This window comes from Stylophora pistillata, chromosome 1, assembly GCF_964205215.1.
Source record: "Stylophora pistillata chromosome 1, jaStyPist1.2, whole genome shotgun sequence".
NCBI classification, from domain to species: domain Eukaryota; kingdom Metazoa; phylum Cnidaria; class Anthozoa; order Scleractinia; family Pocilloporidae; genus Stylophora; species Stylophora pistillata.
In genome coordinates this window covers 53,557,325-53,579,979 of record NC_142519.1, presented here as the reverse complement: position 1 = coordinate 53,579,979, position 22,655 = coordinate 53,557,325, and the positions used below count along the sequence as shown (strand labels likewise).

Below are 22,655 nucleotides of genomic sequence, written 5' to 3'. Positions count from 1 at the left end.
TGATTTTATACTTGAGCCGCCCTCTCTAGAAAAAATTCAAATCTTTCCATCGAGTCTTTTTTTGGTTTTGTTACGTTCAATAGATAAATGCACCTTATTGGATGGTTCAACAGGTCTATTACCTATGGTTAAACAAACTTGTAAGGCAGATGGGTGATTTGCGAGTTGCGCACGTTTTTCTCTTTTTTATTTGGTTATATCAACTCAGTTGAAATTGTAAATTGGCCACCGTAACGAATAAAAAAGCTGACGTTTCGAGCGTTAGCCCTTCGTCAGAGCGAATGGAGGAATTGTGGATTGTATGTGGGTTTAAATATAGAGGCGGAGGTACGCCATTGGTGGGAACATGGCAACGAAAAAAACATGAATAAATTAGTGAAATGAAAAGCGTTCGTTCATACTTGTGGGATTAAGAGTGCCGATTTGAAAGATTAACTTTTGTTCAAGAGTTTTGCGGCTTTCCGTGTTGCCTAAATGTAAGAGAAGACCGCAAATTTCCATCTGCTGTTTAGTCCGATTAGGTAAATTAAAGTGTCTAGCGACTGGTTTGGATGCGTCTTTGTCATTCCTTTCTACATCGCGAAGGTGTTCTCGGAATCGGTCACCTAGTCGTCTTCCTGTTTCGCCCATGTATAACTTTTTGCAATAATTGCAAGTTATGCAATAGATTACGTTGGCGGAGGTGCACGTGAAGTGATCGGTGATCCTAATGGATCGCTTGGGTCCCGATATTTTCTCAGCGTTGTGAATAAGGGACAAGTTTTGCATCGTGCGCGAGCGCATTTAAAAGCGCCGGGCTGGTCATTAGTTTGGAATGAACTTCTGACCAAAAATTGCCCATGTTTTTGTCGCGTTACGTTTGAATGAAATAAGTGGAGGTTGCGAAAAGATAGTGCCGGTCTCTGGATCGTTTTGAAGTAATTTAAATTTTTAAAGAATAATGGATTTAACTGTGTGGTTGTGAGGGTGAAACGTGGGAGAATTGGGCGCGGTGGTGACCCGCTTGAACGACAGAAACAGGGTAACCACGTTTTTCGTAAAACTGGCACATTGACTCTGATTTGTGGGAAAAATCAGAGTCATCACTACATAAACGACGAAGTCTTAACTGAGAAAATGGAATGGAATTCTTAACATAAGATGGATGCGAAGATGAATACAACAAGTAACTATGCGAGTCTGTGGGTTTGTAATACACACTAGTGGATAAACCGTTGCCTTCAATTGAAACTTTGATATTTAAAAAGGATAAATGATTGTCGGAAATTTCCCAGGTATATTTTATAGCCGGGTGAAAAGAATTGACTGCGGCTATGAATTGAGTTAGCTCCTGTCTGGTGGAGGAGGTAGCGCCGATACAGTCGTCGATTTAGCGAGCGTAGAGTTCAGGTTTGGGGCCAATGCACTGGCTAAAAAATTGGTGTTCAATAAAACCTACAAAAAGATTGGCATAGCTGGGTCCCATTTTGGTACCCATGGCTACGCCGTTGGTTTGTTTGAAAAAGTTGTCCCCGAATGAAAAACAATTAAGTGTGAGCACTAGTTCAGCTTAGCGAAGTAGGATTTCAGATTTAGGTTCCCTAACAAAACAATCATAAAAAAAATGTTTGTGGGCCAGAAGACCTTCGCCATTAGGAATGGCAGTGTAAAGAGAAGTAATGTCCATGGTGAAAAGAAGTTTGTTCTGGCCAAGAAAATTAAAGTCACGAAGAATTTGAAGAGCGTTTTAGCTGTCTTTGATGTATGATGGTAAAGTTTTGACGATGGGAGCCATAATTTTGTCTAATTAGCTGGAAATGAGTTCGGTAGGGCAACTGCAAGCCAAGACAATGGGACGACCTGGGTTGTTAGGTTTGTGAATTTTGGGTAAAAAGTAAATGCAAGAAGTTCTAGGAGTGGTTATGATGAGATTTTTTGCAGTAGTCGGTAATTTTTTTATTAGCGGGGAAAGATACAAGCATTAAGCAAAATTTTTGCTTGTCGAATAAGGGAGAAGATGGATTCAGTTGGCTACAACTCCAAGTTCATTATTGGACTAGCTTGGTACAACTGTTTAAGGAAGTGAGTGCAAGCCCGCTGGTGAGGTCATCTGAACTCGCCCAATGTCACGTATTCCATAACAAAAAAACAACCAAAAAAAAAAAGCTAGAGTTCTCATGAAAGTTACGATTTGAGTTTTTTGAAGTCTTCTTTGAATATACAAAATTACCAGCAAGCATTTTCCTTTAGCATGAAAACGTGCAAAATGGGAGCAAAAATGCATCGACCAGCTTTTTTTAGGGCAATTTCTCGGTTTTCCTTTTTTAATTTTCTTTATTTGTCAGACTCGTGCCTGCGTTTCAACGAAGATGTATTTTCTTTTGATTTAAAGCGGGGAGATAAAATGCAACTTTTCGTTTTCGAGACCCGTACGTTTTTTGTCTGCAACTGAAGGAGAACTCCATAGTGCAATTCTACAATTCTGAAACGTCCTGTTTATGAACTATTCACAAAAAACTGATCAAACTCTGTAACGGACCGATTAACTACTGGATCCGATCATCGATATAGGAGGCAACGATATAGGGGGCAGCGTGGCCGAGTGATTAGCGTGCCGGACTCGCAATTTAACGCTCCCGGGTTCGAGTCACGTCCTGAGCACCACCTGGATTTGTTTCACGGAAGCTCCGAGTTCAAATTCTCAACCACGCTTGTAGAAAGCCAACTGGTTTTCCTCCGGCCAGTTGGGATTCTTAACAATGTTTAATTTGAAATATTTGTTTCAGCTCTTTGCTCGGCCCCACTAGCACTTGTGTGCTATAAACGCTGCCGAGGGTAAGATAAGGTTATTTATTTATTTATTATGAATAAATCAAGAACGAGAGGTTTTTAAAACCATATTTTCAACTACTTGAGAGCAATAGGTCACATACAGATGCAATGCAGAGAAAAAAATATTAACGTTGACGAGGAATTTTTGAAAACAAATCACAAAATTTATACTTACACTTCCTCCAAGGCGAACATTCCTTGAAGAATGTTTGGTGGCAGCCTTTCCAGTCGATTACCACTCAACCGCCTACACATAGAAAACGATAAAAGAAGATCTAATCGAATTGCACGAAAGATGCTTCAAACTTGGGGCAGAGATTTTCTGATTATTCTATCGTACTTAGAATATCCACATCACAAACGCTAGTCCCATTTTCGGCGTGATTTTCTAGTTTAAGTCTGTATTAGAGCGCAAAAATTTTCATTACATCATTCGCTTTTAGTTCCGGGATATCGTTGCAATTTTCTTGCCTTTGAATACGATCATCTTTTAGTGCGTGTTAAAAAATGAACGTGGACAACATTCTCTCGAAAAGAGCCCTGATTCTTTTGTTTCTGTTCTGCGGGTCACCGTTAGCCTCACTATCACCACCACCAGAAATCGGGGACATTTCGAGCTCGTTACGAAATGTCAGCGGTATATCGTCTTACAGACAATCTAATACGGCGGCGGTGGAAGTAAAGTGAACTCGTAACTTTCTATTTTCGTAAAACCCCACGAGAGAAAGGCCTTGTACCTTTCTATCTCAGAAAGCCAAAGGAGACGTCAAAGCAAGGAAAATGACCGCCAAATTGTGCAGCTACTGGGACTTGTATCTTTCGTGTTCTTCCATCCTAAAATTGGGGTATTTAAAAATGGCTTATTGGGCTTTTGAGCTCTGTGAAAACACGAAGAGTTTCCCGGCTCGAGGAAAATTTGCGGGTCAACATATTCGACCGTTTACGAGCGATTTAGTTGAGCAAACTTCTGCAGAATGCATATCGAACTACGCAGTTGCGAATCTTCACAAGGTTGTTCCCACGACAAAAGAATTGTAACACCTAGTCGAAGCAGATTTTAAGAGTTTGTACGGGAAAATGGAGTCAGAATTATGAGTTTACTTTTATACCTTGGGAAAAGGTAGGCTTGAATTTGAGTATTTCTTTTTCGTACCGATGAACGCTTTAACCGATGCAGGATGCATTTCCAAGTACGCAGCGAAAGAATATCCCATTGTTAGACAGCTATTTTGAAAAAAAAATCTTTTCCCATACATTTTCTTATACTGTTTCGGCGCCATTTTGCTTGTAACACAAGAACCGCCTCCACCATATTGTCCCAAATTTCTGACAATGTGGTGTTAACGCGATTTATATTCCAACATGGCGCCGGGAATTTTGATATGGGTTTTTCAAAAGCTACTACTCAGTTCTTACTTTTTAACTCTAGTCATCAAATATACTACAACTGATTTTCATCAAACAACGTAGCGCTTTCAAAAACCTCTTGGCCCATCTGAAGTAATCTTGTGCATGCTCGAGAATTAACGTGCTACAGGACACTACTACCTCTAAATTAGTATCGACACCTTATTGAAAGAACTATTGTGTTAAACACCTTTGTTTGTCCTCTTCATCGACTCTTACTTAGATACTTGAGCCCGCAGGATACAGCGGTATTGTGCTTTTCAAATGATCTGACTGTGTAACTTGTTCGAGATTTCCGCGCTGAACTGTTTTCAATTTCTTTAGTGTTGGTCATGTTTAGATATTTATAGAGGTGTCGCAGAGCCAATCTAACTAGTACCCTCGCTCAAGCACCCAGAAATGCGCACGCACAAACATGTACATAAATCTGAAAACGTTTCGCTTTTGAATGATTACACGTTGGATAGAAAACTAAACGTCTTCAAATGAAATCATGCTCACGCTACTGACATATGCTATCCCGTCAGAAACAAAAAATAGAAAACTGAATTACTTCTCTAATGTTTGTTCGAAAAGGTGCCAAATAATTGCTACTCACATATATTTTAACAGATATTGCCCAGCGAAGAGATCTTCAGATAAGGTTTTTAATTTGTTATTTCCCAGCCACCTGTAAAGCACATTTAAGTCAAATATCCATTGGTATCAGAAAGAATTTCATTCCTTGTACTGAGTAGAACTTGCAAAATGCGCAACTATTTGCCTAAGGCTTGTTCTCGATGGACAGAGGAACATGAACCGATTAAACCTGAGGCCGGTGAACATGGAATTGTTTTTAAAAGAATCACCTTACGTTAATATGATATGTCATCCAAACTAATAGAAAGGATGTCTTTTTCCCCCTAATTATTAACTATGTTGTTAAAGAGGATTTATACCAGTGCCTAATGTTTTTCAAATGCAGTTATCCGTTAGTATTTTGTTCCGAATTTCATAAAAATATATTAAGAGGGTTGGATGCGGCAGTCAATTATATCATGCTTCAGGGCTAATATCTTACAGATCATTTAGCCTGTAGTCCTTGAACAGATCACTTGGAAGAGTCTCCAGTTTGTTGAAGTCCAGAGTTCTGTATAAAAAGATACATCTATTTTCTTGACGGTCCTCGATTATTTATTCGGGAGTGCACGATTCTCTTTTCATCTTGTCCAAAAATGTAAACAAAATAATGTCATACTGTGGTTGTACACTAAAGTCTATACGGCCATCAGGGCTTTTATTGTTTTGGTATCTCTTTAACCTGTAAAAAAGTATTCTCAAAAAAAAAAACTGATTCTGACGCCTCTTCACCCTGAGATCGAGCTTTAAAGTTCCCGCTTCGACCACGCCCAATGAAGTTCACCGCGCAAGGGAATATTGGTGATGAGTGACGTCACTCTAGCAGCGTCTCGAGCGTCGTGTTGTTACTTTGCTTGAAAAACGCAGCACTTTTACAACACATCTATCGGGAATATTTATGTCGCCGAAAAGTCTTTACCTTACCGAAAAAAAAAAACATTGAAATGAACTACTGACGGGATTTGGCGCGTTCCTGACTTGATGTCACGATCCATTCTGAATCCAATCTCTTTTTTACCCCGACTCACGGTCACCTTCAATGGGCGTGTCCAAAGCGGGGAGTTTAAAACTCGATTTCAATTAATCCAATTTTTATTTTAGAGTGCTTTCTTACATATTTAATACATACCAAAAGTATAAAAACCCTGTTGGCCGTATAGACACTTTAACATCGAAAGTTACAAGAATAAAGTTGCATGAACAAAAGCCTGCACATTTCTCAAAAATGTACGCGTTCAATTGAAATGATCTCATCGCAGCGTCCACTGATGATTAAAAAGAAGGAAGATTCATATTAATTTCAACTTAGTCTATGTTACATAGGGCAGTTTGACTGTCATCAACACTAATCAACACTTATCAGTTATAAATAAGTTGATCAGCTCTATCAAACCTGCCTATTGTTATGGTATGACTCGTTTTCGGTCAATGGCCCTATCTTTTGCCATCTTCCGGGACATTCATACCCGATGGTTTAGATATTAATCGCACCAGGCAGGCATCGAGTTCCGGCAAGCATTTTTTCGCTGTAACAATTTTTGCCTCGGGGCAGTATCCTTCGAAATTTACGCATTCTAAGAGATTTGAAGTAAGAAGTAGTACGGGAGAGGGAAAAGTGATCGATTGCCACTAAACAAAGGGTAGCGCTGATTTCACAGTTTTTGTTGTTACGACAACTTTCTTTTCCGTCTTCTCTGACTTGTTCAATTTATGGCTCCAATTTGGGGCTTTGGTATTTGAAGAAGAATCAGAATGCATTACATTCCCTGGAAGTGAAGACACCTATTATACCACAAACTAAACATCCTCAATAAATACTGCGAAGAAACCGAAGTTTGGTAAAATGAATAAATGAAGTTCATATATTGTGAACTGCGGTTGTAGATACGTATGATGCACGATCCTCGCATTAGAGAGCGCCATGCATGCAATAGCGAAAATCAGACCTGAAAAAAATCAGGCCTGTGCGGGATCTACAACCGCAGTTCAAAATATATGAACGTCCTTTATTCATTGTATCTGATTTATCATCACGCGTTTATTACGAATCAACTTAGCGGCCTGCTCCCAGTTGGCTTGTTAGCTCAATTGGTAGAGCGCTGCACTAGTATCGCAGAGGTCAGTGGTTCGAATCCCATACAGGCCTGATTTTTTTCAGGTCTGATTTTCGCTACTGCATAAATAGCGCTCTCTACTGCGAGGATCGTGCATCATACGTAAACCGAGGTTTACCACAATACAGCTGAGTATGGCCTCATAGACTTCCCGCTTAATATCATATGTTGACTCAATAGCATTACGATGCACTATAAACTTTGAGTTATTTTTTAAGAAAAGAAATCGACGAAGAGATATCCGTTTGGTAACTACGAAGGTGCCAAAAAAAGAATCCCAAAGAAATTTATTCTTGCGCTCCCACTTTCCAAAAAGGACTCTAAATCTTTCTGGAATTTTCAAAGGTTCCTTATAAATTCGCTCTAGTTTGGAAGAGTCAAATTGATTTAAAATAATTCTTTAAGCTGTAATTTAGTACTGAAAACAAGATGAATACAAAAACGAGAGACTTCTCAGGCTTAGTGAATCGTGTAAAAACCTGTTTGTTTCCCTTTCTTAGAATCCTTCAAAACCAATTTAATACGCTAACTATTTTTGAACTGTTTTTTCCTGCTGTCAAAACCTTTAGATGCTTTTAGCATTATAATTCCTGCCTTTCTTCGATGGTAAAAGTTATTCCAAAATTTCAATGATTAATTTGTAGTTCATTCTCAATCCCTGTGGGGCAACCTCAACTGAACATGTACAGTCGTCGCAATTCCTTTACAACAATTTAATGGTTCATGAATCACCAGCACATTAAAAAAGAAATTACTCAAATTATCTTAGAATTGATGGTGCAATACTGTTCATATTCCCAGTCATTTTCTCGGAGGAGTATATGTTGCTAGTTATATTTTAGAACTTTAGATTTGGTAGAGCTTCTGATCCAAGTTTACAGAACTTACAGGTTCTTAAAGTATTTCCTCCTCGAATATCCAGGGGGTAGGTGGTCAGAGGACAAGTTCTTTGTGTTGTTCCTGTTCAGGAAGCTGCATTAATTTTGGAAGGATGGAAAACGCAAGAGTTAAAAAACAACTAGGTTAACAGTTTGATTTCCTTTTGCGCTGCTATTGCATACTTACAACATGACAAGAAATGTGACATCAGACATCTTTCTGAACACTTAGTACAACAGGAATTCATAAGCGCTCTTGAAAAGATTCTCATTAAATTAAGGTATAAATGACTAGAGCACGAGCCCAGTCTGTATGGTTTCTCTCTTGCCGAAGAAAAGAGACTGATGGGAATCCATTTTCAGAATGCTTCATTGCGATGGAAATGTTCCCTTTGTTTTATTTTTTATATATCTGCCGCACACAGTTTCAATTTACTTCTATCACTACTTAATTTACCTCTGTGTTTTAAAAAGCTCTGTTTTTACTGATATTTTGCCCTGTTATATAACACACGCCAACAGAAAATTAAATCCATTTCTTAGCCTTATGTGTTTGTTTCAGTTGGTAAATAGGTGGTTGAACAGATTAGTAAGGGCAACAGACCATTTCAAATGGATTAGATTCCATTAACAAAAGAAGTTTGCTGGGGAAACCTGTAAAGAATAGTATTTGGACATGCTGGAAACAAATTGCTAAGTTAAAAAAGATCATCCCCATAGAATCATTTTTTTAAATGTCTGAGCTCGCCAAAAAAAGAGGGGAGAGGGGGGCCTTGGCTTTTTTTCGACCATATCTGCTTCATCAAAACATCAAAGTGACTATACATATTTCCTCCACGTTGAGGTTTGAAATTGTCTTTATGCTTGTTTCCTGACAAGGTGTGGCGTTGAACACAGAAAAGCGATGGAAAAGGCTTGGTATCAAAATCTTAAAGCAGCTCAGCGCTGCATGTTGCCACGAAATTGTACCAACTAGCACGTATGACCTTCAAGTACTTTATAGGTGAAATGGAAACCTGAAAAAGCTTTATTGGACAGTCAGTTTATAATCGGTTCTGTTTACCCGAGCGGGTGATCTATGAGTTTGAAACATCTTAAGCGACAGATATCTTTTACAGAATGAACACAGGGATTTCTCTGTCAACAAACGAGGTCACAACTAGCCCTTCCATACTGACTTACCTGGCTCACCTGATAGCATGGGCGCGATAAAAAGAGAATAACAAACAAAACAAAACCAAAAACAAACAGAAAAACAAACAAACAAACACAAACAGACAAACAAACACTCCTCTGCTCCAGGTGAGCTATCGTTTTTTTCTGCCTAAAGCATATGTTCAAACTTATCGGTCTACGTGGAAGAAGTTTAAACTACGGTCAATATCGGTTTTAGTTTAAACCAGTCCTTCTGAGATATGGCCATGAGTTCAACAGTTTTTTTTTTTTATGAAAATCATATGAATAAAGTAAGTTAAGGCGAGGAATACGATCTACAGCCCAGTATCAAGCGAAAAAAACCTTTACTTACGGTCCTTGAATATCCTGATTTAGAGAGAAGGCTCCTGAAGGTAAACTTTCCAGTTGGTTGTTGGACATGTCGCTACATAAGAGTAAATAAGGAAAATCCAATATTAGGAGATAAAGAAAAGGTATCAGCATGCACAATAACTTGTTTAAAAGTACGTTACCCTCGCTCTGGAGGTCTGAGCATCTAAATTGTGAGATTCCTGTCGATCTCCGGTGATCAAGATTGTTTACTGCAGTGTTCAGCACGCACCAACAAAAACAAACAAAAATCATGCAAGTGATTGGTGTGTCCCCTGCTCTTTTACCCAGAAATGTTTAATTACGCAATTTTTCAGTCACTTTGGTTAGAAAAACATCAAGTTGAGCCAACGTACTTCAACAATCCAGAACAACGACCAGGCTCTAACTTAGTGCACATAGTTCGTAATGCACGCACATATATTGCGGGATTTTTCTTTTGAGGGCATGTAGAAGATCTAGAGCGCATTCTCAAAATAAGAATCACACTAAAATTGGGCAAGATGTCTCACCAATCGTAAATACGGCATATGCTTAAATTTTTAAATTTTTAATTTACATCAAGATCGGCCTGTAGATAATTTTTTTCAAATTCGTTTTGACTACTCTAGGGGCATTTTTCAATTTTTTACTCTGGACATTTTATTCCTTAAATAAAATAGTATCTTCCAGATTTTACTTTTAGCCTCTGATAAAGGTTATTAATATTCTAAGAAGTGTTCATGATACAGTTGTGAGATTGGGTCGTAAAGGTGGATTTAACGCAAAACGCATCCCGTATAATAATAAAGAGGTCGTGATATACACTCGTCCTCTGGTTGTCAGTCACTTCGAATACGAAAATGCATGATAATGTTACCCATGCTCGCTGTTGCGTACAATAAGCTGACTTTTAGTTCTCCTATCTCTTATCGGTCATTATTGAGAGAGGGGATTCCTTCACAAGTTGACGTGTCGTTTCTGTGCAACAACTGTAAAACATACAGGAACTTCTGATTAAAGTGACGTTGAGGCTCTACGCTTGTTTCCTGACAAGGTGTGTCATCGAACTCAGAAAAGCGATGGAAAAGGAATCAAAATCTTAAAGCTGCACAGCTCTGCATGTTCCCAAGAAATTGTACCAACTACCACTATTTGACTTTTAACCGCCTCCCGGTTAGCTCAATTGGTTAGAGCGCCGGATTGTGTAGTGCGGGAGGTCGAGGGTTCGAACCCAGGCCGAACCGATACTCATGGTCTTAAAATAAGTGAGGAGAGTTTGCTGCCTTTCTATAATCAAAAAATGGATAGATATTCTAATCTTCTCGGATTAGGACGAACAAACCATAGGCCCCGTCTCCTGCAGGTTTAGGGGTAGGAGACGTTAATTTCCTACGCACGAGATTACTGTGTGATGGATGTCCTCCCCTGGGGTGGGATGGGTGGGAATTGGCCCTGAAAAGCCCTTTATGTGGAGTGGTCAAGTAACGTATGTATGTGTATTATAATATAATGATAATATAAGTAATTTGTAGGGGAAGCTAGTGGAAACCTGAAAAAGCTTTATTGCACAGCCAGTTTATAATAGGTTCTGTTTACCCGAGCCGGTGGCCTATGAGGTTGAATCAGCTTCAACAACAGATATCTTATACTCTGCCTGCTGTTATGGTATGAGTCGTTTTCGGTCAATGGCCGTATTGTCATCCTCCGGGACCTTTGCATCGGATGGTTTAGATCGCGTTTGGCAGGTACCGAGTTTGGCTAAGAGTTTTTCCGGTGTAACAATTTTTGCCTTGGGGCAGTATCATTCTGAATTTATGTAGCCCAAGAGATTCGAGGTAAGAAATGGTTTGGGGGAGGGAGAAGTGACTGATTGCCACTAGACAAAGGGTAGCGCTGATTTCACAGTTTTTGTTGTTACGACCACTTTCTTTTTCGTCTTCTCTGACTTGTTCAGTTTATGGCCCCAATTTGGGTCTTTGGTATTTGAAGAAGAATCAGAATGCATTACATTCCCTGGAAGTGAAAACACCTGTTATACCAAAAACTAAACATCCTCAAGAAATACTGCGAAGAAACCGAGGTTTACCACAATGCAGCTGAGTATGGCCTCATAGACTTCCAGCTTAATATCATATGTTGACTCAATAGCATTACGATACACTATAAACTTTGAGTTATTTTTTAAGAAAAGAAATCGACGAAGGGATATCCTTTTGGTAACTACGAAGGTGCCAAAAAAAAAAAAAAACCTAAAGAAATTTATTCATGCGCTCTCACTTTCCTAAAAGGACTCTAAATCTTTCTGGAGTTTTTGAAAGTTCCTTATGAATTCGCTCTAGTTTGGAAGAATCAAATTGATTTAAAATTATTCTTTAAGCTGTAATTTAGTACTGAAAACAAGATGAATACAAAAACGAGAGACTTCTCAGGCTCAGTGAATCGTGTAAAAACCTGTTTGATTGCGTTGCCTAGAATCCTTCATAATCAATTTAAAGCGCTAACTATTTTTGAACTGTCTTTTTTCCTGCTGTCAAAAGACTTTAGATGCTTTTAGTATTATAATTCCTGCCTTTCTTCGATGGTAGAAGTTATTCCAAAACGTCGATGATTAATTTGCAGTTCATTCTCAATCCCTGTGGGGCGACCTGAACTCAAGATGTACAGTCGTCGCAATTCCTTTACAACAATTTTATGGTTTATGAATCACCAGCACATTCAAAGAAAAATTACTCAAGTTATCTTAGAATTGACATTCCTAGTCATTTTCTCGGAGGAGGATATGTTGCTAGTTATATTTTAGAACTTTAGATTTGGTGGAGCTTCTGATCCAAGCCGGTTTACAGAACTTACAGGTTCTTAGAGTCGTTTCTCCTCGAATATCCAGGGGGTAGTTGGTCAGAGGACAAGTTCTTTATATTGTTGTTGTTCAGGAAACTGCATTCATTTTGGAAGGAAGGAAAACGCAAGAGTTAAAAAACAACTGAGCTAACAATGTGATTTCCTTTTGTGCTGCTTTTGCACACCTACAAGATGACAAGAAATGTGACAACATCAGACATCTTTCTGAACACTTAGTACAACAGGAATTCACAAGCGCTCTTGAAGAGATTCTCCTTGAATTAAGGCGTAAATGACTAGAGCGCGAGCCCAGTCTCTATCAGTCTCCTTTCTTCGGAACGAAGAAAGGAGACTGATAGAAATCCATTTTAACAATGTTTCGTTGCGATGGGAATGTTTCCTTTTTTTTTTTTTTAACATATCTGCCGCACAGAGTTTCAATTTGCTTCTATCACTACTTAATTTATATCTGTGTTTTAAAAAAGCTCTGTTTTTATTGATATTTTGCCACGTTATATAACACACGCCAACAGAAAATTACGTCCTTTTCTTGATGTGTTTGTTTCAGTTGGTAAATAGGTGGTTGAACAGATTAGTAAGGGCAACAGACCATTTCACATGGATCAGATTCCATAAGGTCGTAGTGGTAGCAAGTATGATAAATATTGTAAGAAATAGACAACTTTTTTGAGAGACATGTTTCGGCATGCTTATGCCATCTTCAATCAACGAGTAACAGAACGTGAGTAATTAGGGAGTTTAAGCAAATCACTACGGCTGGCGCTGCTACGGCTACCGGAAGTAAAATTGTCCAGAAACGAGTCATTGCGCAGGTCAGTGGTTCCCATCCAGCCGTAGCGGGAAATCCTTCTACACGAGTGGGAGGGTTTCGGCGTAGTCTGTGGTACGTGAACTTATCTCGCTTCTTTCTTCGCTTTAGACATTCTCCTGAGCAACTTTAACTATTGAAATACACTAACTTCTTTAAAAATAGCTTATCGTGAATATTTATCAAGCTTGCTGTCCCTTACCGAGTTAATCTGCCTATATTTTTGCAGCCGGGTTTGTCGAAGGATCGAAGCAGCCTGCACATGGAGAACGCAGCGAACGCCAGGAGAAATACATAAGTAGAAAGTCTAACTTTTCCTTTTCAAACCTTAAAGACTACTTGAAATTGAAATAGCTGAAGCTGAGGAATGACGAGAGCTAGGAAGGACCGTGTAGAAACGTTGCTTTGGTGTTTATAAGCTCCAAACTGGCAATTTTACAACACGTAAGCTTAAATATTTTAATTCACTCATTCACTGTGCACAGGATCGCTAAAAATTTTTTTTTTCCAAACGTCGGAATCCCTCGTCTTTTTGAACGAAGTCATTTTGAGTTTTTAGACGTGCAAAAACTACCGCGAAGACGCTTATTGGTTTTAAACTTCTCAGCAATACTAGGTTTGTAGTTCGCGTTGCTAAAGTTGAATTTTGGCGGGCTACGGCGACGTACTCTCCCCAAGCCTCGTCAACCATGGTAGCCGTAGCAGCGCCAGCCGTAGTGATTTGCTTAAACTCCCTATTATATAGCAGACAATTAGATGAATAAAATATTTACAGTATGATGCAATAAAAAAGCGGGTACTAATTACAACGTGACACCAAACATCAAAGGTGTGAACTAAAACGCTAGAAAAGTGTTTTAATGCTGTAATTGTTTGTTAAGTTCAGGTTTGATCTTATTTATCTAAATAGCTTGTTTGAGTTTTAAATCAATTGAGTTGTTAGCAGAACCCAGAATACTAAAGCAAGAAAGAGAGTATTTGTTCTTACAAGAAGGAGATGTGTTGAAATGCTTAAAAATATGCGAGTTTTTATCGCTTTCCGTGTGCTCCTTTATCCTAGTAGAGAAGTGGCGACTAGTTTCGCCAATTTAGCGGGAATTACATCCCGCACAAGAAAATTGATAAACCACCATGGATTTTAGAGCATCAGGAGGACGATCTTTAACACTGAACATGTTTTTAATTTTAAAATAAGTGAAAACTAGTTTGAAATTTAGGTCCGATTTACAAAAAGCGCTTAGTGAGTTGTCTGAGTTTGAGGTTCGCTATTTTAGAATAATAGCCGACAAAAGGGAGTTTAAAGTAACTTGTATTAACGTGGATTAGATTCCATTAAAAAAATTTTGCTGTAGAAACGTCTGAGGAATAGTATTTGGACAAGCTGGAAATAAATTGCTAAGTTAAAAAGGATCATCCCCTTAGAATAAGAGTGTCTGAGCTCACCAAAAAAGACGAAAGGGGGGCCTTGGCTTTCCTTCGACCATATTTGCTTCATCAAAATATCAAAGTGACTATACATATTTCCTCCATATTGAGGTTCAAAATTGTCTTCATGCTTGTTTCCTGAAAGGGTGTGGCGTTAAACACAAAAGCGATGGAAAAGGTATCAAAATCTGAAAGCTGCTCAGTGCTGTATGCTGCCAAGAGCTTGTACCAACTAGCACGTATGACCTTCAAGCAATTTATAGGTGAAATGGAAACCTGAAAAAGCTTTATTGGACAGTCAGTTTATAATCGGTTCTGTTTACCCGAGCGGGGGATCTATGAGTTTGAATCACCTTAAGCGACAGATATCTTTTACAGAATGAACACAGGGATTTCTCTGTCAGCAAACGAGGTCACAACTAGCCCTCCCATACAGACTTACCTGGCTCACCTGATAATATGGTTATCGTAGGACCAAACAATACACACAAAGTATCCGTCCCAGTAACCACATTTGCACGATAAAAAGAGAAAAACAAAACAAAACAGAAAACAAACCAAAAAACAAAAACAAACAAAACAAACAAACAAACAAGCACACATGCAAAAGCACTACTCTGTTCTAGGTGAGCTTTCGTTTTTTTTCTGCCTGTTACGTTTTTAAAGTATATGTTCAAAATTATCGGTCTACGTGTAAGAAGTTTAAACCGCTGTCAATATCGGTTTTAGGCAGCCAAATAATTCAATTTGGTTTAAACCAGTCCTTCTGAGATATGGCCAGGAGTTACCCGGTATTTTCTTTTAAATATAAAAATCATTCGATTAGATTTAGTTAAGGTGCGGAAAATGATCTACGGCCCTATATCAAGCGAAACAAACGTATACTTACAGTTCTTGAATATCCCGATTTAGAAAGAAAGCTCCTGAAGGTAACTTTTCCAGTTGGTTGTAGGACAAGTCACTACATAAGAGTAAATAAGGAAAATCCAATATTAGGAGATAAAGAAAAGGTATCAGCATGCACAATAACTCATTGAAAAGTGCGTTTCCCTCGCTCTGGAAGTCTCAGTATCTAAATTGTGAGATTTCTGTCTTCGGTTATCGCGATTGTTTACTGCAGTGTTCAGCACGCACCAACAAATACACATAAAAATCATGCGAGTGATTGGTGTGCCTCCTGCTTTTTTACCCAGAAATGTTTAATGAAGCAATTTTTTACTAATTTCGGTTAGAGAAACATCAAGTTAAGCCATCGTACTTCAACAATCCAAAACAACGACCAGGCTCTAACTTTGTGCATATAGTTCGTAATGCACGCACATGTATTTCGGGCTTTTTCCCCAGAGGGCATGTAGAAGATCTAGAGTGCATTCTCAAAATAAGGGTCACTCGAAAATTGGACAAGATGTCTCACCAATCCTACTTAAGGCATATGCTTAACTTTTTAAATTTTGAATTTACATCAAGATCGGCCCGAATATAATTTTTTTCAAATTCTTTTCGACTACTCAAGGGGTATTATTCAATTTCCTACTCTGGAGATTTTGTTTCATATAGAAAATAGTGGCTAACAGATTTTACTTTTACCCTTTGATAAAGTTTATTAATATTCTAAGAAGCGTTTATGATACAGTTCTGAGATAGGGTCGTTAAGGTGGTTTTAACGCAAAATGCACCTCATAGAATAAGAAAGATGTCGTGATATGCACTCGTCCTCTTCTTTTCAGTCACTTCGAATACGGAAATGTATGATAAAGTTACTCATGCTTGATGTTTCGTACAATAAGCCGACTTTTAGTTCTCCTATCTCTCATCGGTCGTTATTAAGAGAGGGGATTCCTTCACACGTGGACGTGCCGTTTCATTGCAATAACTGTAAAACATACAGGAACTTCTGATTGAAGCTCAGAGTGGGTGGTTCAAATATGGGATTACCATGCATTATTGCTCACTTTTTCAAGATTACAAAATAGAGCCTGAGTCTCATTCAAGGTGTTAATCCACATCAGGGATAGTGGAACATGGTTCCTGTTGTATTTTCAGTTTTCAATGTCTTTGAGATTTAAAAGACCTCGGATGCTGATGGATTTTCACTTCGGCAAGATCTGAAGCAAGGCTTTACGTGGACTCCGCAGCATCAGATAGAGCAGAAAATTCCTCTTCATGTAATTGACAAAGACATTAGTCCTCGCTTTTGTATCTCCGCACTTCAGGAATCTTGGGGATCACGCTTTTGCTTATGCTGCTCCTGCCTTATGGCACTCGTTTCCGTATTTGTACGTTACCAATCAGATCCTTTAGCCGCCTAGCTACTTTTTATAAAGAACTCAAAACGGTTCTTTTTAGGAAAGCGTTCAGTACCTGTTCGGAAGCGAAACGGAAAATCCAAACAGACACTTTACTTCCAACACGGAAAACTATAGACTCACGATAAACGACAACGACCGTTAAACAAACCGCCACACGATTAAACTAAAAACCTTTCAACTCATTTCTAAGAAAATCGCACACGTCAAAAATAAAAAAGGCTGCGTGATTTACTTACGATATTAGTAACCTAAGTAATCCCAAAGAACGCGCACGCGAGTCTCGCGCGCACAAGTTCGTTAACGTCTTGTTAAAATTTCCCCTCCCCACACTGGGAGGTAGTCCTAGTGTGTTTCCAACTAAGCAATTAACAGTTAATTCCAGGCGGAACCAGTTTGTTAAACGGTCTCATGACAGTCTTGACACCACACGAAACTTTAGCTACACGGGTGTGGCCATCTCGTTCAGGATGCACTTCAACAATCCGTCGTAATGGCCAACATTAGGACGGCCAACTTTAGCCTGATGGCCTAATGGCCAACATTAGGCTGAATTACAAGAACCACATCCTCAACTTTAATTTTAGGTGTCGGCATTCTGAAGTCCATTTTGGTCGACTATTAAGGACTGGGACAAATTCCTTGAGCCATCTTCTCCACACTCGTGAAATGTCTTGAACCTTTCGCCATCGTTGACGCGGATGCAAAGTATTGGTTTCAACGGCCTCAAGAGCAAACTGTCCCCCATTTTGCCAAGCCCCGATTTTGTTGGCTATTTCATCTTGAACTTCGTCGTCCCAGTCGTAGCCTTACATCCACAGCTCCTAAAGTAGAATTTCTGCCACAATAACGTAAGGGCATACGAATCCCAGCGGGTCAAAAATCGTTTCTACTTTACGCAGGACGTTTCGTTTTGTTGTCTGAAATTCCGGGGAAACCGGAGAAGCGGTAACGGTAAACACGTCTTCAGTACTCTTCCACAAAATTCTCAGTGTCTTCGTTATCGGGTCTTGACCGCTGTTATTAATCATGATCTCTGTGGTGCGTTCATCTGATGGAATCGCCTCAATAACTTTCGGGGAATTAGAGATCCATTTCCTGGCTTGCATGCCGGCGACTCCCTATAATGCCTTCAATTGACAGTATAATTCCACTCCTTCATCATCGTTTTCAACACTAACAATATAATCATTCATATAGGTTCACTCGAGGACTGTCTCACCAGCAAGAGGATAGCGGTCTTGGTTTCTTCGAGCGTTTTCCTGCGCGACGTCGGACTGCGACTCCATAGGGGCTGAATTCTCTCCAAAAACTACACGGTTAAATTCGAATACATCTGGCTCTCGGGTAGGGTGAAGATCTCTCCATAGTAGTCGGAAGTGAGATTGGTCTTGTTCCTCAATCTCTATTTAAACAATAGAGTGTCCGTCAAACTATTCAAAACTTTTCACGGATGAGTACTATCAGACCGATAGTTCCGAGACATAAACACTCTATTGTTTTTCTTGTTCACCACTAAATTTTCTTCCGTGCCTACAGCTTGTCACAAATGTCAATAATTCGCAACCGTACATTGGCTACTTGAAATAATACGTTATACTTGTCAGAATTGAAAAGTCACTTTTTTTTCCGATCTGCCTAACTTCGTGGCCGTCAAACTATTCAAAACTTTTCACGGATGAGTAATATCAATCCAGGTATTTTCCACGGAGGGGCACTATCCATCCGGGTATTTTCCGCGGGCGAGCACTATGGGCTGATAGTGTCTCTCCACGGATGAACACTATCGCGTCACGTGATCGATTTAAACCAATAAGAACCGGAGAAAATTTAGTGGTGAACTATAACTGGAGATACATTTATTTGATGTCGCAGGCGATGCCAACAGGGTTTCGACGGAAACGGACGAGGACTTTGAAAAGATCTTCAGTAATTTCGGCTCAGGATGAATCATGTCATTTAAGGAAGTACCATTACATTTAGCGGCACAGTCAAATACTATGGAGTGCCATTAACGCCAATATTCAGCTACTGTTTTTTTTAAAAATGGTGCTTAAGATATGAAACCAATTATGTTTTATGCAGCTAATCATTTTATAAAATGGTGCCTTAGAAAATATGGAGCGCTTTTTATGAAGCCAATTATGTATTATGCAGCTAATAATTTTATAAAATGATGCCTTAAAAAATATGGAGCGCTTTTAACTGAGGCCAATTATGTTTTATACGGCTAATCATTAATATAATGATTAGCTGCACAAAAAAGGCTTCATAAAAAGCGCTCCATATTCTTTAAGGCACCATTTTATAAAATTATAAGCCGCATAAAACATAATTGGTTTCATATCTTAAGCATCATTTTCTAAAAAAACAGTAGCCGAATATTGGCGGTAATGGCACCCCATAAAATACGATTCGTACTTTTGTTGTCGATTTATACATTCGCACGACAGGAAAATGCGGCAAATACCATACGTTAATTGACTGCTGTTCGTTTGAGGGAACCTTTCATAAATATCCTTTATCGACGCAGGCTTGGATGGTTGCTTGATATTCTTCGGCGACACGGCTGTTCTTCTTCAAATTTCTTTCGGTGCCTCATAGGCAAGACGGTGCCATAGGTTTAGTGTAAAGGAGATCGGGTTTGTTTTCTTTCCAGGGAAAGGCTACACGATACCTTCCATTTTTGTACTTTACGGAATCTTTTACTGTGCTTAAAGCTAGTATTTCTTCTTCGGTGAGTACGAATCCGTCATTGTGGTCTGTACTAGACTTCTCAATTTCCCAGAATCTCTTTAAGCTGTTGTCGACATCTCAACAGGACTCTTTTCTCTCGCTCCAAATAGGCTCTCTAGTGAACAAGGAACGAATAACGTGAGATCGTGTGCCCGCGGTTTCGCTTTCGTCAGGCGGATCTATACAACTCCATCCAAGTGGTCCGAAGCGGGTGATAGGTCCACCACGTTTTCCTCGGAGATCAACATGTGAATAATGAAGTTCAGTGTCATCAATGCCAATCAAAAGATCGACAAGTCCATCATTTTCCGGCTTGGGAAGACTGAACTGTGTCAGGTGAGGCCATTTTTCCTGATGTTTGTTTTAGTTCACAGCTCTGTAACTGCCTGTGACTTTCTGGGGACATGTTTTTACCCCGATTTCCTTTTACAACCTGCCATCTACACTTTCGATTTCAATTTTTAATGGCATGGACTGAAATTTTTCGACGGTGTCATTGAGAACATGAAGTTGAACTTTTTCGAAAGGCTCTTGCAGTCCTAGCACCCCAGCAACCTCTTCATTTAGTAAAGTTTAGTTCGATGCGTCGTCTAGGATGGCGTTTATTTTTACTTTTCTACCATTGGCCTTCATCCACACTGGGACAGTTCTTAAGGAATAAGACTCAGTCGACGTTCCTTCATTACAGCCGATCTAGGTCACAGCGGGTGTCCCCTCCCGTGGAACATCTGGGCGTCTCTCATTGTCAACACAAGGCAACGTTGTCGCCGGTCCAGTTTCTGAGAAAACTCCACCTCCAATAAGAAGACGGTGGTGATTTCTAAAGCAACCATCTATACCACACTGGTAGGCTTTCTGGCAATCTTTCCTCCTACGATCAGAGGCTAGGCAACGGAAACACAGCTTTCTTTCTTTTGCGATCTTTTAGCGGTCATCCACACCTTTGTCGTAAAACTCCTAGCAATACCACACCCCTTGATCGAAACAGTGACAGAGAGAACATGGAGGCTTCACACCACGCGGCTCTTTCCCCATCGCAACAGTATGTAAATTTCGCATCCTGCTCTGATCCTGGTATCTCGGTGCTCTCGGCACTCTGACGTGCTCGACAGGTTTCCACTCAATCCCGTTCACCATTTCCGCTGCTTCTACTCGGAATCTGACTTCGTCTTTCAACCGGTCTCTGAAAGCTATTACTGATCTTTGTCTGGCGCGTTCGTTTCACCAGCGACTGTAATTCTCTAGCTGACGATCAGGCAACTTTTATACCAGCAAGCTGTGAAGAGTTCCATCTCGTAACTCACCGGCTTTTCCTTTGGCCTGTAACTTTACCACTGTAATTCTAACGACGTCATCAAATTTCTCTAGCGCGTGGATATCGTTGCTTCTTATTGACTGCGCCTGTTCTAGTTGATCCAAGTAGGCTCGCAGAAGCCGGCGCGTACCTCCATACTTCGTCTTTAATATTTCTTTCGCCTCCTCGTATTCGGGGGCGGTGACTCCAAGACCACGGATGACTTCCAAAGCGCTCCCTATAAGGCATTGTCGTAATCTTGCCATTTTCAAATGTACTGGTTCCGTTGACTCGTCTGCGAGGCTTGTGAAAAGGGCCCAAAAATCTTCAAACCTTCTCTTGTCATCATTGAACGTCGGAACTGTTAACGGCTTCAAATATCGGTTCCGGTCGTCGTGGCTGCCGTGACTTTCGTTAAGCTGATCCTCTCGGGCCGATTGCTCGTAGTGATCCGCTGTGTTCTCGCTTAATGGCCAGTTCATATTTACGGATTTGGACGCGCGGACTTTAATCGCATTTTGACCCGCTTTAATCGTTCTTTGTACGTCTCTTTCGATCGTTTCAGACTCTTCATATGCTTTCTTTTTTGCAGCTTCTTCTTCGAATTCCACTGACATAGAATGCGGTCAGATCCTCTTAAAAATCTCTTGTGCATCCTCTAGGGCGGCCCTCAGCTGTTGAATCACACCTTTTATGTCCGTTATTTCTGAATCTCTTAAGCATAGCCTTTCCAACTCATGTCTCAGTTTTGTCGACTTCGTCTTTGCGTTACGTGTTCTTTTGTTGATCTCTATCAACAGAACGTCATTTTGCTTTTGTTTTTCGACTCCACACGGTCCAGTTTTGTCGTTTTTCTCGGTAGCTTCAATGACTTCGCCATTCTCGAACTCGGGGGAAGCCATAGCACTCAACTCCAAAACTCAACTCGCAAAAAAAACCTCAGAAAAAAAACAAAATACAGCTCATACCTTGCTCCCATCCCATCGTGGTCGCCAAAAATGTTCCGAAGCGAAACGGAAAATCCAAACAGACACTTTACTTCCAACACGGAAAACTGTAGACTCGTGGTAAACGATAACGACCGTTGATCAAACCGCCACACGATAAACTAAAAACGTTCAACTCATTTCTAAGAAAATCGCACACTTCAACAATAAAAAAACCGCGTGATCTGCTTACGATATTATTAACCCACGTGATCCCAAAGCACGCACACGCGAGTCTCGCGCGCACATTTTCGTTAACGTCTTCTTACCAGTACCAGTTTTAGATACATGATAGAGCGCGTTTAAATGTGTCCATAGTTTTTAGCGTTATTTAAATGTTTTTCTGTTTATTTTATCAATTAAATGCAAGAACCCATTTACGATACAGGCAGAACAAAGCTTCCTGCTTTTTTTCCTTTTTTTTTTCTTGAATTCGTGGATGCTCCATTTGACATGTGCCTTATATGGCGGTGGTTGTATGCAACTTTACCATTTGGCGATTAGTTACACCGCCCATTCACAATTGTGCTTTCCCTATGTGTGGCTCTATGATACAATGTGCGGAGGTCCCTTTATGCCAAAGTTCATTCCAGATTCCATACTGTTGGATTTTGAGGCCTTCAGGATGCTGATACAGACATTGAACACAATGACCCATACGCTTCTGTTCTCAGGCAGAATATTTCGCTCATAGCGGGATAGATTTCGCCGAAGTTAGGAGGAAATAATCGGGTTTGAAGAAAGGTATATCATTTGTGATTGACACTTCCCAATTTGGACATGCAATGTGCTTAGCGATCGCTCGCTGAATTTGAGAGAATTTGTAGAAAGAAAGCCCTCGAGACTGAAAAAAGAAAACGATGGGTCATTTACTATAAGTCGCAGT

General features: G+C 39.8%; 1 protein-coding gene across 1 annotated transcript in view; it reads right to left on the bottom strand.

Moving 5' to 3' along the window:
- LOC111345008 (uncharacterized) overlaps window positions 1–22,655 on the bottom strand; it is a 40,662-nt gene that overhangs the window by 12,210 nt on the left and 5,797 nt on the right. Inside the window, exons 4-10 of the mRNA XM_088762446.1 lie at window positions 15,337–15,408; window positions 12,206–12,289; window positions 9,357–9,428; window positions 7,839–7,922; window positions 5,279–5,347; window positions 4,817–4,888; window positions 2,987–3,058 (exon numbers count right to left, since the gene is read on the bottom strand). Coding sequence (XP_088618572.1) covers window positions 2,987–3,058; window positions 4,817–4,888; window positions 5,279–5,347; window positions 7,839–7,922; window positions 9,357–9,428; window positions 12,206–12,289; window positions 15,337–15,408 — 525 coding nt within the window. The remainder of the gene's footprint in view (window positions 1–2,986; window positions 3,059–4,816; window positions 4,889–5,278; window positions 5,348–7,838; window positions 7,923–9,356; window positions 9,429–12,205; window positions 12,290–15,336; window positions 15,409–22,655) is intronic.